General features: G+C 39.2%; 1 protein-coding gene across 3 annotated transcripts in view; it reads left to right on the top strand.

Annotated features, from left to right (window-relative positions):
• Window positions 1-12,264, top strand: part of NARS2 (asparaginyl-tRNA synthetase 2, mitochondrial) — a 139,515-nt gene extending 127,251 nt beyond the window's left edge. For all 3 annotated transcript variants that reach the window (XM_081239727.1, XM_081239729.1, XM_081239726.1), the window contains 3 exons: window positions 5,370-5,467; window positions 7,971-7,997; window positions 11,260-12,264. In XM_081239727.1, coding sequence (XP_081095853.1) covers window positions 5,370-5,467; window positions 7,971-7,997; window positions 11,260-11,404 — 270 coding nt within the window. In that variant the 3' untranslated portion in view covers window positions 11,405-12,264. The remainder of the gene's footprint in view (window positions 1-5,369; window positions 5,468-7,970; window positions 7,998-11,259) is intronic.
• Window positions 12,265-23,070: the final 10,806 nt, after the last annotated feature.

Below are 23,070 nucleotides of genomic sequence, written 5' to 3'. Positions count from 1 at the left end.
TGTCACGTCTGGAAGGCTCTCTCTCCTAGCTGCACCTCATTGTTTTTAGGGGCCCTCAGACACTATCTGTATAAGCAGTTAGAGCAAAAGCTCATAGAGGCTTAAACCACAGATTTATTTCCTGTGATTTATGGAACAGTCTTCTTCCTTTGATAATAGTACACAATATTGCTCCATTGTTGGTAGCACCTGTGAGAAACTGAATAGGGAGGTGTTCGGTTTCTGTTTTTCATCAGTATTTAAAAATAGGTAGCAGAAGATGGGACATTAAACCTTTTTCCCCTCTCTTTGAATGTAGCATAGAAGAGGTTATATATTAAATATTAAAGGCCTTGTTCCTATCTAGCCTGTTCATTTTTTAATTCAAGGGCTGACTTTTCTTTTCAGTACACTGATTGGAATCAAAGAGTAGGAGTCAAAAGGGAGTGGCATAAATGGAGACCCGGGCTGTTCAGCTTAAATACCAACGCACACTATTTCTAGACAGCACGCTGCTGTAGCTGTGTGACTTAAGCAAAATCAAAACTCATACACAGTGGAGGAAGATGCGCCAGACAGCATTCTGGCCTAGAAGATGTGCCCAAAGTGGAATAAGTTTTAAGACTAGAGAAGTTAGCAAAGGGTGTAGTAAAAATATCTGTAGCTTTAAAAAAAAATATATATATATATATATATATATATTTGTAGCCTTCATTGAGAACTGTGTAGGAGGGCGAGAGGACAGCAGAACTAAAGCCTTCTATTTATTCCAAGTCTCCCAGAGATGCACAGGAACACAGTGGAGATTTTAGGTGAAATTTGGTCAGCTTTGAATTCAGAGGACATTTCCTTGTGCAGCCTGTGGATTCTCACTTCCTCATCAAGGGCAGGATTGCTCAGCCCCTGGCTCTTTAAGCTAGCTTTAGACTCCTGTAAACCACATACCTGCCAGCCCATCCTGGCAAACTAATCACCTGCTCATGATCTGGGCAACTTGCTTGTTTTCAACCTTTTGCACTCTTACCACCCGTCACTTGGCAAACACACAACCAAGTTTTTCTCATTACTTCTTAAGAAATTTGTGTGGGTCGCTCCACATTTTGTACTTTGTTCACCCCTATGTCATGAGTTGTATTATATCTGTATGTGCCTTTTACCTCCCCTAGAGCCCTGGAGAAACAAGCAGTTCCTGTAGTAATTAGCCCAGTAGCTACCAGGTGGAGACGCAGTTAGAAGAATCCTATCTGGAATCTCAGCTTTAACTGAGAAGTGTGGAAATTGAGGGGATTGTTACAGTGATCTTTAGGGAATGCAGTATTTTTTTTTTTTTGCGGTACGCGGGCCTCTCACTGTTGTGGCCTCTCCCGTTGCAGAGCACAGGCTCCAGACGCGCAGGCTCAGCGGCCATGGCTCACCGGCCCAGCCGCTGCGCAGCATGTGGGATCTTCCCGGACCGGGGCACGAACCCGTGTCCCCTGCATCGGCAGGCGGACCCCCAACCACTGCGCCACCAGGGAAGCCCCCTGCAGTATTTTTTTATATCATATCAGAAGAAAGTGCCGCTCTGTGTCTACTAATGTAAATGTCATTATTTATATTTGAGGAATACTTTACTATAGGTTCTCAGAAAGTGTGCAGAATCTCTAGGTAGATTGGAAGATCTCATTATAAAAGGAAAGCAGGACGTAAACAGATCTGATATTGTTGAAGGGAAACCTAAAGTAACAGAAAAGAGAAGAAGTTTATATGTAGGAAGAGAGGAGAAGGCCTTTGTGGGCCTTTCTTCACCAAGAGATGAATCTATTCTTCATAAAAAAGAAATAGTACCCTGTAGTCATGCAACATTGATGAGGCATTAAGAGGAATGCCTTACTTAAAAGGTACACAGCTCCTAGGAGGGGAAGCAACTTTACTCTCCATGTCAAGGAAACATACAGGAAATTCTCCTGCCTGAGAGTGTGAATTTTCAGACCATCCAGACAAAGAAAGGACATAGATGAGGATGTCTTCCTTCTGCATGTCACAAAATTAGTAGTGATATGGGACTTGATCTTCTAAACTTTTTATTCAACTAAAATAGACTCATTGGTAAGTTCTTTCCTACTGATAAGTTCCTTTCCCAGAGTACAGAGGAAGGAAATAGGGGAACTGCTATTCTGACCTGAATTCTAATTAACAATGAGAAATTGGTTGGGAAAGTGGAAGTGGAAGAGCCCAAGTAGGTGGGGGGAAAAGTTACCTGGTAAATTGTTTTATTACACATAAATGGTTGCCACTCCGCCCTCAGGAGGCGGGGGCAGGGGTATTTACTTCCCTGCCCCATTGACATGAGCTTCGTGACTTGTATGTGGCTTACATTGGCCAAGAATTGGAAGCAAACATGACCTACGTACATTACTTCTGGACAAATGCTTTTACTACATTCTCATCGTGCTCTTTTTTCCCATCGGCCACAAGATCAGCAATACCTCAGAAAGAGGCTTTTTTATCGTTTCAAGCCAGGATGGACATGCAGCGTAAGTTTTAAAAAGCCAATTCATTGATGTAAAGCAGTGTTTCTCAATCAGGGGTTATTTTGTTCCTCCTTACCCCCACCCAGGAGACATTCAGCAATGTTTGGAGACTTTTTTGGTTGTCATAACTAGGGGAGTATAATTGTTGGGAGATGGAGGGAAATCAAATATTAATACAAAGGAGGTTTGTAATCAAAGATAAATAGGAGTCTTACACTCCTCTAAAAATAGCATTAAAAGACCCTAAGGTCCAAAGTTGACATAATTTAGACCTGCAAAAAATGCTAAGATCCCAAAAGGGTTTTTGCTTGTTTTAGCTGTGTTAGCAGCAGGACCAAGCAAGAAATGGATCTCTTGTTTGATGCATCAAGGCTTGCCTCAGTTCCTCATCACTGGCCACCAGCCTCTGCTGGACACCTACTTCTTATTCTTCCGTAATAGCTGATTCCTCAGCATTTTGTTTTCTTTTGAGGCAGTGGACTTCTTTAGTTCTGTCTCTTAAAGCTTTGCATGTACTTGCAGTACCGGAATCAATCTCTGTACACCTTTGTACCTTGGAGTTGCCCTTACTTCAAAAACTTTGAAATGATAGATTTTGAATATACCTGTCCTTTCTGACAGAGCTACACAAGGATGGAATGCTATATTTCAGGGGTATTGGTTCCCTTAAATATTTTTATTAAATATTTGTTAAGTTTATTAATATTAATATAGTACATTAAATATTAGTAAACAGTTAGTGTAATTATATTAAATATTTGCTTAAATATTTTCAAGCAAAGGCCAGAGAGCCACTTGATTGTCTGTTCTCTTCCAACCCTGATTGCCTGTAACTCTAAATTTAAAACTCTGGATTGACGTTAAGAACAAATTTTTCATCATGTGTCTCTTAGCTCCTAGCATATTTTAGCCATGTCTAAAAGCAGTATACTAGTAGATAATGATACCTGTCCTTCTGTGGCCATAAAAACTCCCTTGATCTTCTCCTTTCTCTGAGAAAAGAAGGGGTAACTGCAGGGTCCTGACTGGAGTCCAGCTCTATTAATTGTATATAGCCTGTGAGAATTTGCTCTTCACATTAGTAAAGCTCTCTTGTTTACCTAGCCAAAGCTGTGTTTCATTACCTACTATCCTGTCTGAGTCACCAAATCCACATTCTAAAATACTTGCCTGTTCATTTTAGGTCTTCCAGGTTCATAGAAGAATTACTAAAACGTAGTCAACCAGCAGTGGTAGTGTGAAAAAGGCATGTTTGTACACTTACTCCTCACAAGCTTATTGAGTGGTAGGAGATTCTGTAAAAGTAGAAACCATTAGTAAATTTCCATTTGCTCTCACTTTGATTCAGCTGATGGATGAAAATCATGTCTCGTGTTTTCTCTTTAATGATAGTACTGAGGATTATGTAGCATTTGGCACACATTCTTAAATTATTACATTCTTTATTAATCTTAATTATTTATAAACTATGTATCAGTCAGAAATTCTGAAATCAGAAAACAGGAGAATGGCTTAATAGTAAAGTAAGGCAGAGTTTAAGAAAAGAGTTTATAATATAATGTGACATTTAAAGTAAGTGTTTTATGTGTTATTAAATGTATTTTATGGGTTCCTAATTTTTCATTTGTAAAATAAATCTTTCTGAGTTTTGTGCCTTCAGATTCTTGGCCCTAAAAATGTCTGCCTGGTCCCCCTTTATTCCCCCCACCCCAAAAAAAGAATTGCTAAGTCACAAAATAATATAGACAGCAAATAAACATTCTCAAAAAGTAAATATTACTAGTAAGTGAAGAAATACAAATTAAAACATCAAGCTACCATTTTCCCCTATTAAAAAATTTTTGTTGTTTTATTACGGAAGTGTAACACACATCTATTGCAGAAAATAAGAAAATACAAATAACATCCTGTGAATTGATCTTTTTTTTTTTTTTTTTGCATCTCTGATTATTTTGTTAGAACTCGTTCCTAGAACTCCTATTGCTGAGTCGAAGCATATTGCATTTTTAAGGCTTTGATTATCTTTTGCCAAGTTGCTCACTAGAAAGGTTGTATCAGATATACGAGAGTGTTGGTCTATGCATTCTCTAATCCATATTGTTTATGTCGTTTATCTTCACCATTTTGATAACTCCAAAGTGGTATCTCTTTGTTTTAATTTGATTAATGATCAGAACATATTTTACATGTCCTAACATACTTCGAATTAAAGAAAAACTTCAGTGCCACATTATTTATAAGAGAAAAGACACACACACTCTCACACACACACACACCCCTAAATGTTTAACAAAAGGAAAGCAGTTAAATAAACTATTAAATAAACTATGATACTTCTAAACAATAAACTGTGAAGCCGTTAAAACATTAAGTATGTGAAGTATTTTTACTGACATAGGAAAAATATTTATTGTATAATATTAGCTAAGACAATTAGAATGGTAAATTTTATATATAATTTGATCTCTGCTATACTCTTTACGCATATAAGAAGAAAAACCTGAAAGAAAATATGCCAACATGTAATTGCTTCTGCATGCTAATAGGTGTTTTTTAATATTTTTCATAATTTTTAATACTTCCCACATTTTTATAATTAACATTTGTATCACATTTGTGCAGAAAACACATTTTTGTTAAGTATACTGCATAAATGGTGCCAGAGGGGAAACTGTCCACCTGCATTTTGTATTCTAAAGATAATATTAAACATTTGGTATTAAAACAGGGAACATCAACAGGTGACATAAATAAGATTCTGGTAAGCAGTTAAATAGCCAGTTGACAAAATGTTAAACGTTCCACTTACTTCAGAATCTGACAGTTGTTGGAACGCTCTGAAAATAGAACGTTGTTTATGCGTTTTTTCCTTTTTAGGTTGCTGCTGTTGATCTTCTGGTTCCTGGAGTTGGAGAACTCTTTGGGGGAAGCCTCAGAGAAGAACGATACCATTTCTTAGAGCAGCAATTAGCCAGGTATTGGTGAGACCTAGAAGAAACAGAATTCAGAAATTGGGGATGGGGCGCTCAAAGGCAGTCATGGCAAACTAACAGAGAATAGCACATAGGCCGTAGCTCCTGACAGACCTGGATCTCAGATTCTGTGTGACCTTGAGCAAGCTGTTACTTAACCTCTCTGAGCTTCTCTTTCTGAAAGACTAGAACTATTATATGAAACACAATGATTTTTTGCCACTATATGTATGTATCTCTCCCTATGGAAATAGCTTTTTTTAAAGTTAATGATAGGGCTTCCCTGGTGGCGCAGTGGTTGAGAGTCCACCTGCTGATGCAGGGAACACAGGTTCGTGCCCCAGTCCGGGAAGAGCCCACATGCCGCGGAGCGGCTGGGCCCATGAGCCATGGACGCTGAGCCTGTGCATCCAGAGCCTGTGCTCTGCAACAGGAGAGGCCACAACAGTGAGAGGCCCGCGTACCGCAAAAAAAAAAAAAAAAAAGTTAATGATAGAGGGGTTTCCCTGGTGGTGCAGTGGTTAAGAATCTGCCTGCCAATGCAGGGGACACAGGTTTGAGCCCTGGTCCGGGAAGATCCCACATGCCACAGAGCATCTAAGCCCATGTGACACAACTACTGAGCCTGTGCTCTAGAGCCTGTGTGCCACAACTACTGAAGCCCATGCACCTAGACCCCATGCTCCTCAACAAGAGAAGCCACCGCAAAGAGAAGCCCGCGCACCACAACAAAGAGTAGCCCTTGCTCGCTGCAGCTAGAGAAAGCCCATGTGCAGCAACGAAGACCCAACACTGCCAAAAATAAATAAATTAATTAATTAAAAATTTTAAAAAAAGTTAATGATAGAAAAGGAAAATTTTCCCCCTTAAAGTTTGTTCTTCACTTTGTGTGTGTGTTTAACTCTAAATTATGACTGGCAGACTCCTACAGGGCATAAGGACAGGCTCTGAAGCAAGGAAAGGATAAAGATGGAGGGAGAAAGAAACTAAAAATATCCACTAAGCTAGCATTTAGAATAAGCAGTTTTCCCTTCCTCAGGTTTTCTACTATGTAAGCATCTTGATTTAGGTATTTGAATAACTTTATTTTAACTCACTGTTTGAGACCTGGGAAATGTATCCATAAACACCAGAAAATGTTTTGGAGATGAGGAGGAGGGAATCATGTTTCTAATCGAACTACCACTGCTGTATATGCATGGTCTGCCAACAAACCACAATGACTTCCTAAACTAACCAAGGTTATAAACCTCTGTTTTCCATGGTTTCCACTTTTACTGTGCCAGACTGTTTTAAAAAATGACTTTCCCATGTTGAAGGCTTAATCTTTCTCTCCAGATAATACTAAGTTTCACAGTAACCTGGAAAAGTCATGATTGTTTGACATGTTTATTAAATTAGCCATTTGTTAAGGCCTTCTTTTCCTAATGGAGAAATGCTTAAAAAGTTGTTGATTTTCCCAGATCCGAACCTATGAGTCTGTTGAGTAACTTGGTTTTGTAATCCCAATCATTTGAACTGCTCTATTTGGTTAGCGTCCAGAAGAAAGGGGATAAATATGTTCTGGGAGGACTCTTTTATCACATAGACTACTAACTCCTTAGTATTACTATAGTGTTAAGAAGTCCTGGAAAAATCGTGGAATTGAAGTGATGGTAAAACTCCTTAGATGGAAAGAATTTGAAGATTTTCTGGGTTTTTTTAAAGCACAATAAAAATCACACATGGCAAGGAACTTCATCTGTTGAAAGATTAATTGGTCTGTTTTCTTTGCTTGCTTCCTTCCTTCAGGAAACCTTTCCTCATAACATTAAATGTTTACCTAATATCTGATAATATCCAAATTTGTCTTTCCTAATGAAGTGGATATATGTGTTTACCTATCTCAGAGATCTGTCTGTGACTTCTGTTCATGTTTTTCATATTTTTGTATATTTGAATTTTTCATAACCTTGATCACTTTGAGGTACACAGTGGTCCCAAACACTTTTAAGGGCTGAAATTAAATTTCATGAGTACTAAAAGCTTTAAGTTTTTTTAACATTTCTCAAATTGGCAAAAACCAATTTGCAGCCATATTATGAAGGCAGCCTCAGAATCTATTATTGTTTTAATATTGTGGAAAGAAAATTGTGTCTCTACACAATGTGTGCCTTTCAACAACCCTATATAGTAGTAATAGTACTTTTCTTATGTCACAGGATGATAAATTTATCTCAAATGAAGCCCTTCTTTTGGGCTCTGGACCATACTTTCCTTCTATAGCATTTATTATTTGATAATACCTTGGACTATTGGTTTTCCTACTATTGGTTATCTTACCTTTCTTACCACCTAATAAAGGCTCAGCTTCTTAACTGTATTGCGTGTTATTTAAGAGCACAGGTTTTGGTATGTACTTCTTTATAAAGAGCACTGTGCACACAACCCAGAATAAATGTTTGGTGGTTAGTATATTTATCTTATTGCCATTCTCTGAAATAATTTTGTTGTTTTCCTTTTACAGGTCAGGACTAACAGAAGCCTACCAATGGTGAGAATGTGACCCCTGATGACTCTTATTCTAGTTGTGGGTCTGAGTGTTAAATAGTTTTCACTTGTATTTCCAGGGTGCTATCGAAGAGTGTTAAAACAATGAACAGGTTCTCAGATTATTTACTCCCTTTGAGTCTTTGAAAAGTAGTAATAATAATGTCTGCCATTTATTTATTACCTATTGTGTGCCAGATAACTGTGTTAAGATTTTGATGTATATTGTCTCGTGTAATCATCACAACCACCTGTTAGTTAGGTACTATTCTTATTCTCTTTTTATTATCCCTCCATGCCTGAGGCCTAGAGATGTTAACTGACTGAAGCAGGAGCACACAGTTAGAAGCATAGAGCTGGGACTTTGTTCCTAACCATTATGCTTCATTTTCTCTATGTGTGAAATTAGGAGCTTGAGCTAAGTGGTCCCTGAGGTCTCCACCAACTGTAGAGATCTAAGCTGCTTAGGGAAGATCATTGTCTGCATTCCTAAGTTGTTCTGGTGTTCTTTCTGCAGACCCTTTCTTCAAGTACTTTTCAGTATATACAAATTATTTATTTATTTTTACTTGTGTAATAAGACTCTTTCAGGATCTTAGTATAATAATATCAACAGTATTATTAATTCTTTTGCTGTCCTCAGGAGAAGGAAAGGTTAAATTACACACCTGCCTTTTCGTAATGAAGGAGCTAGATTTCAGAGATGCAAAAAAGCCTAAAATTGGGTTCAAGTAATGGCCCTAGATTGCTTCACTATTTATCAGTAATGAATTTTGGCATATTTAATCTCTCGAGTCTTGGTTTTCTTGGCCGTAAAATGGAATGATAATATCTACTTCACAGGGTTATTGTTAGGATGAAAGGAAACAATACAGGTTAAGTATCTACACAGAGTAGAAGCTTAATTTAGTTTCCGTCCCCCTTTCCTTCTTTTGTTCTGAGTCTTGCTATTAGGTAGATGAGCCTGATTGTCAAGCTTATGCATTTTACCTCCGTTTCTTTCTGTCTACAAGGTAATACTCATAGTGTATAAAAACTAGTTACATATAAATCTTAATTATTGGTTTAGACCTTTTCTGGTCTTTATTAATCATTTCAATACTACTCTTTCCCAACTAACGTTTTCAAACTCCTACCATCTCCAAGTATAAATATTTATTATTTTGTTAATAAAAGAGACAGCAGGCTCAACATGGAGTCACTTGTGCTCAGCTCACATCACCAAACTGAGACTTAATACCTAACTTACTTAGAGTTCTGACATCTCCCAGGAGTGGAATCTTGAACCAGGGAACCTAAAATTACCTGGTCAACACTGGTGAGGTAATCTGCCTGATAGACCCCTGCCATCTCCTAAAGGAAGGCGGCCTTGCCTGAAACCACCCACTCTTTGCTAGTACCCACTTCTGCCTATAATCATTCTGTAGAGCTCTTGGGAGCTCTTTTCTATTGCTAGATGGGATACTGCCTGATTCATGAATCACTGAATAAAGCCAATTAAGATCTTAAAAATTGACTCACTTGAATTTTATTTTTTTAACAGTTGGAATCTGCTTCCTTTTATATGATAATCATAGCATTTAAGGTAGAAAGGACCTTAAAAATCTCCAAGTCTGTGATCTCTGCTAGTGTTCTACCACACTGTGAATAGCCACCCCAGGTGTCTAAGAATTTTCTCACTTCCTGTTTCTACACGCCACATGCAAATAATCCGTAACTAGTTCCATAATTTTTGTACCATCTCTTCTATAATCTGGCTACCCTAGAATCAATATAACAACGATCAAACAAATAAAGATTCTTTTGAAAACTTGTTTTTAGAAGTAGATTTTTCCATCTGTCAAAGCAAAGGCAAGAAAAATACTAAAGACAGAATCCCTCTTCTGAATTCAGTTTCCAGGCATTTATGCCAGTGTTTTGACATCGATGTATGAGAAATTTAAAGCCAGCTAAAACTAGATACTGGACTTCTAGCAGCCGGCTCAGATCCTGCAGGTGTTTGTGGCAGGTGGTTTGACATGCCCTTCATCTCATTTTCTCACTAAATCAAAGTGTATTCTGCCCCCATGCCTTATGAACTTAAAGTTAATTCAGCTACCAAACATTTCAATTACTCAAGACTGTGTTCCTTCCATTATTCCTGATAGTTCCTAAATACTAACTCCTGTCTTATTGATCTCTCACTTGGTTGTAACTCACCTAGTTGCAATTTGTGTTTTATTTTAGAAAGAGAAGTACTTAATCTTAATTGCCTAGAATACCAATACATGTAGTCATTGTTATTAAGAGTGGGGAAAAAGGTTATAGTCTTTATCCTTGAGGAGCCATATGACTACCAGCTGTGGTGCTTAAGTTTTATGCTGTATTTTTGTATATTTTACAAATCATTCAAGAAACTATAAACTTATTTTCATCAATATTGTATAATTCAAGAATTCCCGCCATTAAATGACAATAAAAATAGTTATAGAGTCTTCCTCCTTCTCTTCCTTTCCTAAAATAACTTTATCCCAGGCTGGTGTATTGGAATCCGAGTTTGAATCATGAACATACCATTTTCTAACATGTAGTCTTATGTGGGAATAGAGTGTGCATGGATGGGCTTTAGAGGCTGTGTAGCCTTTCAGAAAAATGACTCTGGACATCTTCTACTAGGCTTAAAGCAGAGAAGTCAAAGTTTTTCCTCACTCCAGTGCTCAAGAGTATATTTTTATGCCTTCAAACAATAAATCATCATATAGTAAGCATCTATTCCCAGACAGTCACTAGAGATAAAGGTTGGCTAAGATGCAGTTCCTGCCCTTGATGTAGCTTACAGTCTAGTCTAGTAGAGGGTCTCTTTTTGTAATACATCAGGCAAAACTCTTCACCCTTCTCTGTGTGTTGAACAATATGATTTTGGTAAGGAAAAAAAAGAACATTATCATAGATATACCAAGACATAGAAGAGGAATATATTTAAAGAAAAATAAGTTAAGAGAAATTTTCCTGTAGCCTCATGAGACAAGTTTTCTGTATATAAGCACCTAACAAACTTTAAGGATCAAGTGACCAAAGCCCATGAATGCATGACAGGATATGCTGCTGTTTGTCTGGGTAATCTTGGACAGAGATCACTTTAACTTCTCTGTAAAAAGACTGGTCTACCACAGTGATGTGATGATAACAAATGATTGCAAAAAACTTTCGAAACATAAAATTCTGTCATAACATCTGATCTTAAATGAAGCATTTGTAGGTAATGATTCTCTGTTTTTCAAAATTAGGTATCTGGACCTCCGTCGATTTGGATCTGTGCCACATGGAGGTTTTGGGATGGGATTTGAACGCTATCTGCAGTGCATCTTGGGAATTGACAATATCAAAGATGTTATCCCTTTTCCAAGATTTACTCATTCGTGTCTTTTGTAGCTGAAGACTGCTTAAGGAAAACCACCCTGTGCCAGAGGTACTGCACATGAATATACAAACAGGGGAATGCATGTTTGAACTGTACAAATGCAGAAGTTTTCAATATGTAATTGTCATGCCAGAAGATACATGAAAGATACATGTGATCATGATTGTCATTGAAAGTTGAAGGCATTTCATGGAAAGATGAACTCCATCAAGAAGAGGTACTGGGTGTCCCTGGTGGCGCAGTGGTTGAGAGTCCACCTGCTGATGCAGGGGACACGGGTTCGTGCCCCGGTCCGGGAAGATCCCACATGCCACAGAGTGGCTGGGCCCATGAGCCATGGCCGCTGAGCCTGCGCGTCTGGAGCCTGTGCTCCGCAGCAGGAGAGGCCACAACAGTGAGAGGCCCGCGTACCGCAAAAAAAAAGAAAAAAAAAAAGAGGTACTTACAACAGATAGAATCTCAAAGCTATTGTGTCAATTAAGAAAAAAATGAAGAAATTGAACTAGATGATCTCAAAGGTACTTTCAAACTCTAGGACAGGTTGAAATTGTGTATTTTACTTTTTCAAGATTTTTTTTTTGATGTGGACCATTTTTTAAAGTCTTTATTGAATTTGTTACAATATTGCTTCTGTTCTATGCTTTGGCCCTTTGACCGCAAGCCATGTGGGATCCCAGCTCCCCGATCAGGGATCGAACCCTCACCCTGCGCACTGGAAGGCAAAGTCTCAACCACTGGACCGCCAGGAAGTCCCGAAATTGTGTACTTTACTTTGTCTTTAATCAGTAGACCACTGCCCTCTGTGACCTTTGAGAAGCAACTACTAGCTAAAAATAAAATGTTGTTGGATCTTTTCTCCCTTCCCATTTAACCTGTGATAAATTCCCATCTTATTCTCATTGCTTTACTAAACATTACAGAAGAAAATATTCCTTTTTCAGGTCTTGAATTAAGAAAATTGCTATTGTGAATTGAAATCTTTTTTCATCAGACTACATGAAAAATCACATTTAATAACTGTTGATCCTTAATTATAAAAGCTAACAAAGTGTATTATTTAAACTAATCACGGTTGTGTTGCAGTTAGCTCATGTTAGATATTTATAACGTCTCTGATAATCAATAAAATAGATTTTTGATACCTATGAAAGAAAAAAACAGTTTTTAAAATTCCATTTGGCGGTTTCCCAGTGAAATTTGGAAGAAAGGTATTTTCCATTCAAGATGAGGATATATAGCTAAACCTAAAGGGAGGATAATTCTGGAGTCAAAAAGTAACGGGGCATATTAGAGTGAGAAGATCACTGATTTGGGACTTCACGACCTGATGGTTCTAGCAGTCACAAGTATGAGGTTGGATAAGCCACTTACTCTGTATGAGCTCATGCATCATTTTCCTCACAGACTTGATACAGTAATTACATGAAAGTGTATGTGCGTGTGTGTGTGTATGTGTTTAAAACTGTGAAATGCTACACAAAGTTTTTAAAACTTTACTTTTAGTCTTCGTTGAGATGTAGATATATGGACTTACGGCAAATGGTGAACTCAGTAGGATTCATATGTATCAAATAATTATAAAAAGGCATGCATGCCTGAATGATCAATTTTCTAAGTCTCATTAGATGACTTATCTTAGGTTACTTCCTAATGAGTTTCTATATGCACTTTATTTTAACCTAACTCAAAATCAAACAACTGGAAAGAACTGCAGAACCTAGAGTTGGAAGTCATAGGAGACGCTGAGAAGTTGTCAAGGTCGAACTTCTATCTAAAGCAGAGGGATCCTATGTACCTTGGCAGCCTCTTGGCAAAGAGCTCAGTACCCCACAGAATAGCTCATTCCATTTCTGAAGCTCTCTAATTGGTAGCTTTTGCTGAGCTAAAATCTGTTTCCCTGGAACTTTAATCCTTGGGCTTAGATACCAAGTTTAGGACAGGATAAAAGGAACAATTAAGGCTTCCATAAGGCTTGCCTCAACCATGGGTTAGAGAGATAAATTCATTTGTTTACTCAACAGATATTACTTGAGCTTATTCTACATGCCACAGACTGTGCTAGGTGCTGCATAAACAGTAGTGAACTGACCCTTCATGGATTTACAGTCTATTAGGGAAGATACACCAATGATAAGTAAACAAATGTATTATTTCAAAATATGGCATGTGCTATAAAATTTTATGAAGAACGGGGCAATCATAGATAAGCTTGCTAGAGGGGGCATCCCTGAAAAGGTGATATTTAACCTTAGACCTGGAAGATAAAATAGAGAAACCATTTTTTTTCTTCTTCTTCTGTGTAAAACATGTTACTTATGTTTACTAGGCTCTGCTTAAGAATATAAACAATGAAATATATATATATGTAATTTATTTTTTAAATTCCGTTAAAGTATAGTTAAAAACATCACACACAGAGATACACCTTATTTATTTGAAAACATTTTCTTATATGAATTATTTACCCATTTGTGCTGGGTACCTACGTTTCCCACCCAAAAAATTAGAGTTAGTGAAGACGTAATTCTTTAAGAAGTGTGGCACTATCAGCTCTCCCTTCCCCTGAAGTCGCTAAATAATAAAAGACACCGTATTTTATAAGATTTCAGGGTCATTGTAGTCAAGACCCCTGTGGTACAGGGAGATCAGCTCGGTGCTTTGTGACCACCTAGAGGGGTGGGATAAGGGTGGGAGGGAGGGAGACGCAACAGGGAGGAGATACGGGGATATATATGTATGTACAGCTGATTCACTTTGTTATAAAGCAGAAACTAACGCACCATTGTAAAGCGATTATACTCCAATAAGGATGTAAAAAAAAAAACAAACACAACCCTGTGGTAGTGTTTGGGAAACAATTGTTCGGATAAAATAGGACAAGCACTCAGATTCTCTTCCCCTTCTTACGTTTGCCTTGTAGTCCCTCTTACCTGTCCATGGCACTGCGCTTGCCACGCACATCTATTAGAAATCAGTGAAGGCTGTCTCTGTCGTAGCAGGTTGAGTATGTGGCTCTGGCTACACACATGGGCCTGAGAACAATGGCAGACACTGTCAGCAGCAACTTGGGGGGAACGATCACCTCCAGCCACAAAACACACAACCGAGCCTATGCTCCCCTAGGGTTAGAGAAACCATTTTAAAACATTTGTGACATCAGTTAATTTGATTTGGCTTTTAAGTCTTGATACTGTATTTTGTGGAGTAAGAATCACAAACATTCACAGGCCCCAAACCTGGATGCATTAATAGTTTCCAAGGCTATTAGGAATCATGCCTGCAGTGATTTTTGAGGAGCCAGATAGAATTGTGATGTTAACATGATGGCTGGGCATCAAAAATAACAGTGATAGAAAGAATACTGAATGAGAGAAGCCCCAGGTTCTGGTCCCAGTGCCACCATTAGCTTAACTGTGGAGCATTAGGCAAGTAAGATCATCCTTGTGGCCTCCAGTTATTTCATTTGCAGAGCTATCGCTTTGAAGTAGATGAACTCTTAAGGATCCTTCTATCTCTTAATCTTCTAGGAATTTGTGATGGACATAGTCACTAATAATAATTGATTTAGAGTCTGACCTTTAGATCTTATTTTAGTACAGACTAGGTCTCCAAAAACTTAAAATGAGGTCAATCGCTGAAAGTTTAACAATAGTCTTAAGTGTGTTCAGTGTGTGTATATGTGAGGTGGAAGAGGGTCCTTCTCAAGGAGTCAAACATACATTCTTCCTTATCTGAGTCTCCAACAGTGTATTTCCAAACTTGCATACTTATTTGTTCATTCTTTTCTTTCACAGTTGATCACATAATGAGTATCTGGTTGAAGCCAGACACTTGCCACTTACAACAGCCTAGTCATTTACATCTTTGGCTCAATACTTATATTTTACCAATAAGTGAACAAAAAACAAGCACTAATGTCAGACAAGGATGATGAAAATGCCAAAACTAAACCATTGTTTGCAGGCAGCATCAACAGAAAAAAACCTTTTAAATGTTGACTTGTCAGCTGATATATGAATATCCGGATTCTACATAGAAACAGCATTGTATAATTCTATGTATGATGAATAAAAATATAGATTTAATAGTTAGGGATGGTCTGTTCTCTAATACCATAGGGCTTAATTTGTGAGCTAAAAGGTGATTTGAGGGTATTAATTTTCACTTGAGTAACCAGTTTCCAATGAGGGAAAAATCAGATTCTGCTTTCCCAAGGTTTCCAAACATTACCTCAAAATAGTAACCCAAGTAAGAGTGTATTCTAAAACTTAGAAATGTTTTTTCCATCATTACTTCCCATTCTCATTTCAAATTTTGAAGTAGGTGGAGAAAAATAGCTACTTTCCATCTGGCTGTCCGCTTGCCTGCGGAAGTTGTGCTGTCGTGGGTTTGTGGGGTTTTTTTGGCAGGGGGGTTTGGGGGGGATTAGGAGGGTCTGACAAGAACTTAATTGTGTGAGTGGTCCATTCCAGATCTAGACATAGCTCTCCCACCCTCTGACCCAGCCCAGAGACTCTTAACTCTCACAGAACGGCAAAGGAATGGTTTGACCTTCTGTCCCTCCCAAACAGAATCTGCTAGAAGCACCCCTCTACAGTGTTATACATTCATATTCTCTATAAATTGAATCTAGACATTTCAAGCAGGACTGAACAGGCATTGAAGATGCAACTGGTGAGATGGATTAACTTTACCCTTCTTTAAATCTCTTCAGGTAATTATAGATGAGAGATGCTTACTTGGATTGGATTGATATTTTATTCATATATTTATTTTAGTAAGTGGTGAGGCAAGAACATAAAAATGCAGAGTTGAAAGACAGATTGGCCTGGATTGAATTGATAAGAAATGTCTGGGGCGTTTTGGCTTCTGATCAATATTTGTATTCAGTCTGCAATCTAAAGTATGTATAATAAAAAGAAAACAGGTGGGAGTAATATCTGACAGTAGTTCTTCCCAGCTTCAGTTCCAATTAAGAGATAGCAAAAGCATTAAGGAAAGAGCTTAATCACCCTACACCAAAATGCTTCAGTAGGATTTCTATAAGACAGGTCTTATTAGATCATGGTCAGCACCCCTCCAGAAACTTAGACATTCCACCATTGCCAGGAGCCCTGGATTGCCCCTTGGATCAGCTAAGACTCCAGCTGGCTCTTGTGCAGTTTGTTTTGGAATCCAGTGGATTTACAGCCATTATTAGTACACTGTGTGGTAGTTTCTGGGGGACCTTTGTAAAGAAATCAGGAGTTTAGATGGTTCATAAGCTGCCATTCAGGCAGCTAATCGCTGAATTAACATAGTTTATGACTTTTCAATAACCTTCCGCTACATCTTTACTGTTTATAATTGTTACTAATAATATGACTATCATTTGGACATTGCTTTACAGTTTACAGTATTTTTTAACATATCCACAATATATTGTGGACCTTGTTCCTTTGTAGCTTACTGTGCCTGAAATTTGTTCAGTTAAATTAGTTTATTTGTTATGGAGATTGGTTATTAGGAATTCCTAATGATGAGGGAGAGTAAGACTACAAATAAAGTTCACCACTCTCAGCCTCCAGAGAAACTGAAAGCACAGAACTTTTTATAGTAATCAAAGAATCTTGCCTTTTAAGCCCCAGTGCAAAACACACTTTGGCCTCTGATTTCCTTGTTCTGTACAGGGAGAAGAAAGTTAAGAATGTGATGCAAAATGATGGTTGAGCCCAAATACATTCTAGTAAAGAGAAACATTGAAAATGGAATACAGAGTCCCAGACCCAGCAGTGTCCTTAAGCCCACTATGCAGTTTTTCAAATGAGTCTGTGTTCATATTTGTCCTACTTTCCTCTTAGGATCATCCTAGAATATACATAGAAAGGTAGGTGAAAGAACTTTGATAGGAATTATTAATATCCTCCCCAAAGTGAGCAACCTTTGATATTTCAAGATGATACTCTGAAAATAGAAACTTGGTGGGCCCCTGCAGCAAAAGTGTTTTTCGTGCTACAAATACACCTGTACACAGCTAGAACTGTATTTTGCAGAACCTGGCTTCTGCCACGTGCAGAACCTCCTCTGCGCACTGGCTCAACAAGAACTGCTGGTTTGCTGTTTTCCAATGATCCTAGATTTGAAAAATCTCTTAGAGATCATATCCCTTCCCCTGTGTATGAGGTATAAATTACCCTCCTCTGTATTTTTCCCCGTTGCTACTAATTTACCCACTGAACCTTCAGTGAATTAAGAACTGTCTGTCTTAAGAGGTAACTTTATTTTAATACTTGGAGAACTCTGACTGTGACCTGATAGTTGTAGTAAAAGAACCTGCCTCTCCATAGCATGCAAATATAATAAACTAGAAACAGGGCTTCCCTGGTGGCGCAGTGGTTGAGAGTCCGCCTGCCTATGCAGGGGACACGGGTTCATGCCCCGGTCTGGGAGGATCCCACATGCCGTGGAGCGGCTGGGCCCGTGAGCCATGGCCGCTGAGCCTGCGCGTCCGGAGCCTATGCTCCGCAACGGGAGAGGCCACAGCAATGAGAGGCCTGCGTACTCCAAAAAAAAAAAAAAAACTAGAAACAGCCACACACTTTCTTCTCCGGAATAGAATCTCTGTAGCTGCTCATTTGGGACAGTCTGTCCTTCCCTGAAGGGCTGCACCCCACTAGGGTGTTCACCAGGCAGAGTATCCTTAAAGTGGGCCTTTCTCTTAGTAGAGGAATGCTTCTTTTCACTGTCCACTCAGCTGCTACCCAAGGACCCTGTGATACCAGTCTTGACGTTAGAAGAGCTTAAAGTCTCCAGTGCCCCCTCCCTGTCTGTCTTACAGCCCTATAGTAATTGTTCCTCCTCCTGTATCTGTAATACTGCTGAAAGATCTCAGAGTTTCAGAATGTTCAGGGCAGTACCAACCCCCTTTATTTGGGGATTGCAGGAATGGACTTGGGTCATATATAGATTTGTTGTTGAAGAACAGTAAGTTCCTTTACTGAGGATTTCTACTGATACTACATTTTCTTTGCATTGCACCAAAAGGCAGAAACTGATTCCTTATACACTTAGGATACGGCTGGCCAACGATGTCTTCAAATGTAATTTCCATCTTCAACCTTCTGTTACAGGTTTTTGCATCAGGAAACTGTAAGGTCAGATTCCTGCCAGAAAATGTGCTGGATGTTTCGTGTCTTGGAAGGGGTATTAGATGTAGAGGGAGAAGACTCTGGTTTATGTCTGACAGTCTGCTTACCAGCTGTGGAACCTTGAGCAAGTTATTTTATCTCTGAGTTTGTATACGTATCTGCAAAATGAGGATAATATTTAACTTACAGAGTGTTGTGAGAAACGGTGAAGACTATGTGAGAGGGTTTCATAAGTTGACAACGCTACACAAATGTAAGGTCTCCTAAGGGAATCCTTTTCAAAACTCAAAAAAAAAAATCTGTATGAACTAAGATATTTATTGCATGTTGAATGAAATATTTTATAGCCATAAAAATTATAAGAGACAATGTGTTGAAAATTTTTTAAGTTGTACTTTGCAGTTACAACAGTGTAAAAGCTATGTACATGGACTAGAAGCATATGGGGAAAAATGGAATCAGCTGTTTCAGGACAGTGGAATTGAGTGACTTTTCTTTAAAAATCTCTTTGGCCTATTGAATTCAGTTCAGTAGACGCACTGTGCCAGGTTTGGTGCTGGATTCTGTGAACACAGAGAAAAATAGGATATGCTCCCACGTCTCAGGGACTCCCATTTTGTATAATCTTTGTTAAAGTTTATTATGTATAAGAATCACCTGGGGAGCTTATTAAACGTTCAGGTTAGCCTGATACCACCCTAGAAAGTCTGTTCCACCCTAAAAGGTCAAGGATGGAACAGCGCACAGTTAGCATTCTTTCAACAGTCACCCTGAGTGACTCTAATATAGGTGGTTTAATTTCACAGTGTGAGAAACCTTCAGTGAGGTTTTAATGTTTTTACAGTAAAAAGTAATAATTACACAGATCTGCTCATTGAAGAATTTGATTGTTCTGTCTGGACCTTTTTTTTAATATATATATAGTTTTAATTTTATGTTTTTGGCTGCATTGGGTCTTCTTTGCAGCGCAATGGCTTTCTCTAATTGCAGTGAGGAGGGGCTACTCTTCGTTGCGGTGTGCGGGCTTCTCATTGCGGTGGCTTCTCTTGTTGTGGAGCCCGGGCTCTAGGCGCGCGGGATTCAGTAGTTGTGGCACGTGGGCCCTAGAGCGCGTGGGCTTCAGTAGTTGTGGCACACAGGCTTAGTAGCTGTGGCGCATGGACTTAGTTGCTCTGTGGCATGTGGGCTCTTCCCGGACCAGGAACCCATGTCCCCTGCCTTGGCAGGTGGATTCTTAACCACTGTGCCACCAGGGAAGTCCCCTGTGTGGACCTTTGAGCTGGCTTCTGTGCCTCTGTATCAAGGATGGGAAAGCCAGCCTGCAGAGTGGTGTTGCTCTGGAACTCATGTGGCACAGACCCTGCCACATCTCTCGACCTTCATCTCTTTGCCTCACTTCCTTTCTCTTCCACTACCTCTCCCATGTTTTTTCTCTGTGCATGTTTTTCTCTCCCACTCTGATTCCTCCTATGCCTGCAATACAGCAACATCCAGGTGCTTCCCCTTCCTTTCTCCACCCCTTCCCCCAACCAGATATGTCAACTTTATTGAAAAGAAACCCAACCTACTTCTAGTGTACTAACTTGTGCAGGAAGGCTCTTGTATCTGGTTAATGTTTCTCAGAAAACTTAGGAGTGGGCTATTCATGGATCAGCAACCACAAAGATACCATATGTGGACCTTTTGTGTCTTTATTTTGACTGTCATTTCACTCGTGATTAACTTTTTTCTAGTGGGTTAGCAGCCTTCAACGGAGTCCTGTCCTGCCCATCAGGCTGGAGTGTGCCCTGTATCCTGACAGAGCACTGCTTGCCTCCACATGCCTGTTGGGTGGCTTTCTCAGGCTGCACAACTGTCACCTTAGTCACCTAGAATCAAAATATTAACAGCTCTGATCATGCTGTCTGAGGCCCTGAGGCTTTATTTCAAGAATGGTGACACTCCAGAATGCAGCTAGGATTTCTACACTTTCATGTGTTTATATTACTAGTGTTAGTGTTTATATGACTTGCACCTCTAGATACCAAGGGTTGGTCAGTGGCTTTCAGACTCCCTCCCTCCATTATGCTCCCTCAGCACCATATGAAAATTCTGGTCCTCTTATGTTGTCATTTGTCTTCTCTGCCAGAACATGAGCTCCATGAGAACAGGAGAGTGTATTTATCTTTGTATGTCCAGTGCCTTGGAGAGTATCTGGAACACAGAGGGTACTCATTAAATAACTCTTGAATGAATTAGGTATCAAAAATTAGGTGCCAAAGAAAGTAAATGTATCCATCAGACAAAAGGGAAATATTCCTTAAAAAATAATTCCCAAACTGACTTTCCCCCCTATATGTCTCTAAAATATTTCATAAATTGAATTTTTAAATTAGCCCTTTCAGCCTAAATCCAAGTCTGAAGCCACTGCCTGAACACAGAACAGAAAGTCAGGGATCAGAAGAAACTATGAGTTCAACTAGTAATTTGTCATTGTAATCTGTTACTGAAGGTGAGTTTCTAGGGCAACTCTCCAGCACTGCTTCTGGGGTACGGTGACTTAGTAGGCTAGTCAAGAACCTCTCCATGCTGTTCATCATTACATAACCAGCACCTAGCCAAGTACCTTGCACATAGTAGGTACTGAGTAAATATTTGTTGAATGAATTATTTGATTGGTGGAGGAAATTCAGAAGCAAGTCCTAAGACGAATTTAGTTGGAGTCGCTCATATTTTCAGTTAGTGTTTTTTCCCACCTTGCTCTCTAAATCTAGATAAGTTTCTTGCCTCAAAACTGAAGGAGCTACTGCTTACATCATCTAATTCAGCAAACGTTAATTGATGCCTACTCTGTGCCTCTCTGTGTGAGGCACCCAAAAACAAGGAAAACCCTTCCTGTTTGTCCCCATGTGGGGGGACAAACTGATAATTTTGTTGGGCTGATAATTTCTCTGTGCTCCCACAATCCTTTGAACATACCTCTATTATAACATTGCCCACATACTACTATAGACATCTGCTTATCTATTTCTCTCCCCAGAAAGACCCTGAACTTCTTAAAACCCTGGTCTTACTCACCTCAGTATTCCTATGCTGAACTTGTCATAGTAGGTTCTCAGAAAATCTTTATTGAGAACTGAATAACATGGACTTCCATGGTGGTGCAGTGGTTGGGAATCTGCCTGCCAATGCAGGGGACACAGGTTCGAGCCGTGGTCCGAGAGGATCCCACATGCTGCGGAGCAACTAGGCCCGTGTGGCACAACTGCTGAGCCTGTGCTCTGGAGCCCGCGAGCCACAACTGCTGAGGCCCATGCACCTGGAACCCGTGCTCCGCGACAGGAGAGGCCACCACAATGAGAGGCCCATGCACCACAGCAAAGGGTGACCCCTGCTCACCACAACTGGAGGGGGCCCACGTGCAGCAATGAAGACCCAATGCAGCCAAAAAAACGAACCAAAAAAACAACATTGTAAATCAACTATATTTCAATAAAAATTATTTAAAACTTAAAAAGAAACTGAATAACAAGTACATAAATAATCATTCCCAAGTAATATATATAGGAATATAAACATTTTGTACTTGAATAGAAATACATGCCTAAGTGTTTTCTGAGTTTCAAATGATAGATACTGGGTATGTCCTGTAAGAAACAAGATTGGTGTTCATGTCTCTATTAAATACCTTTCAAGGTATCTAGTTAGTTATTGAACCCATCTTTCCTCTGAGAATCCCCCCACCCCTATCCTAGCCAGTAAATCCCCAGCAGACATATTGGGGACATGAGCTTCCCTTGCTGGTAGGACTGGGATGGATACCTCACCCCAAATGGACCAGTCTCATTTTCTCTTAGAAAATTGGGGTTGAGAACGCTAGAGAGTCTGGACTAGTTGCTTGAACCAGGAACATGTAAACTTAGGAGCTCTAAGACAAACATGTACCTTAAGAGACAGAAAGTCTGCAGAAAGAAAGAACTGAAAGCAAAATGCTCAGAGATGAAAAACCATATGGCCTCTGAGAGAGACAGACACACAAACTGGCTGCCTAGTTCTTGCTATATTTAGTCCTTGGTTGCTGCCCGTCCTGAGGCCACATTCAATTATTTCTTGGGTTCCATGGGATATACCTCTTTAAAACAAAAAAAAACCCAAAAAACAGTGAATTCCCTATTGGGGCTTAAGCAAATTTTAAATGGGGTATCTGCTTTTACAACTAAAAGAAGACATTAGTACACCGTCTGACTTATGGAAAGAATGCTCCTTACTCTGTAAGCCTCATTACCTTTTCCTCACACATACTATTCTAGAATATTTGTTGATCAAGAAATTATTTAGAAGAGGAATTCCTGATAAATAAGATGCAGGAGGGTAAGTGATGACTTCTTTGCTTTTCAAGTTTCTTGATACTCTAAGTCACAAAAACAGAAATGAATGGAGACATTTACAGAGGGGATTGGATACACATCAGACCTTTTTTTGAACTACAAAATTGGATTATAGAGGTTTTGAAGAACCAACACATTTGGCAGCTTCCCAAGACATCTATTTTTGAAGATTCTGCTTTCCAG

This window comes from Mesoplodon bidens, assembly GCF_964165515.1.
Source record: "Mesoplodon bidens genome assembly, chromosome: 7".
Classification (NCBI taxonomy): Eukaryota; Metazoa; Chordata; class Mammalia; order Artiodactyla; family Ziphiidae; genus Mesoplodon; species Mesoplodon bidens.
This window is presented reverse-complemented; position numbering and strand designations above follow the sequence as displayed.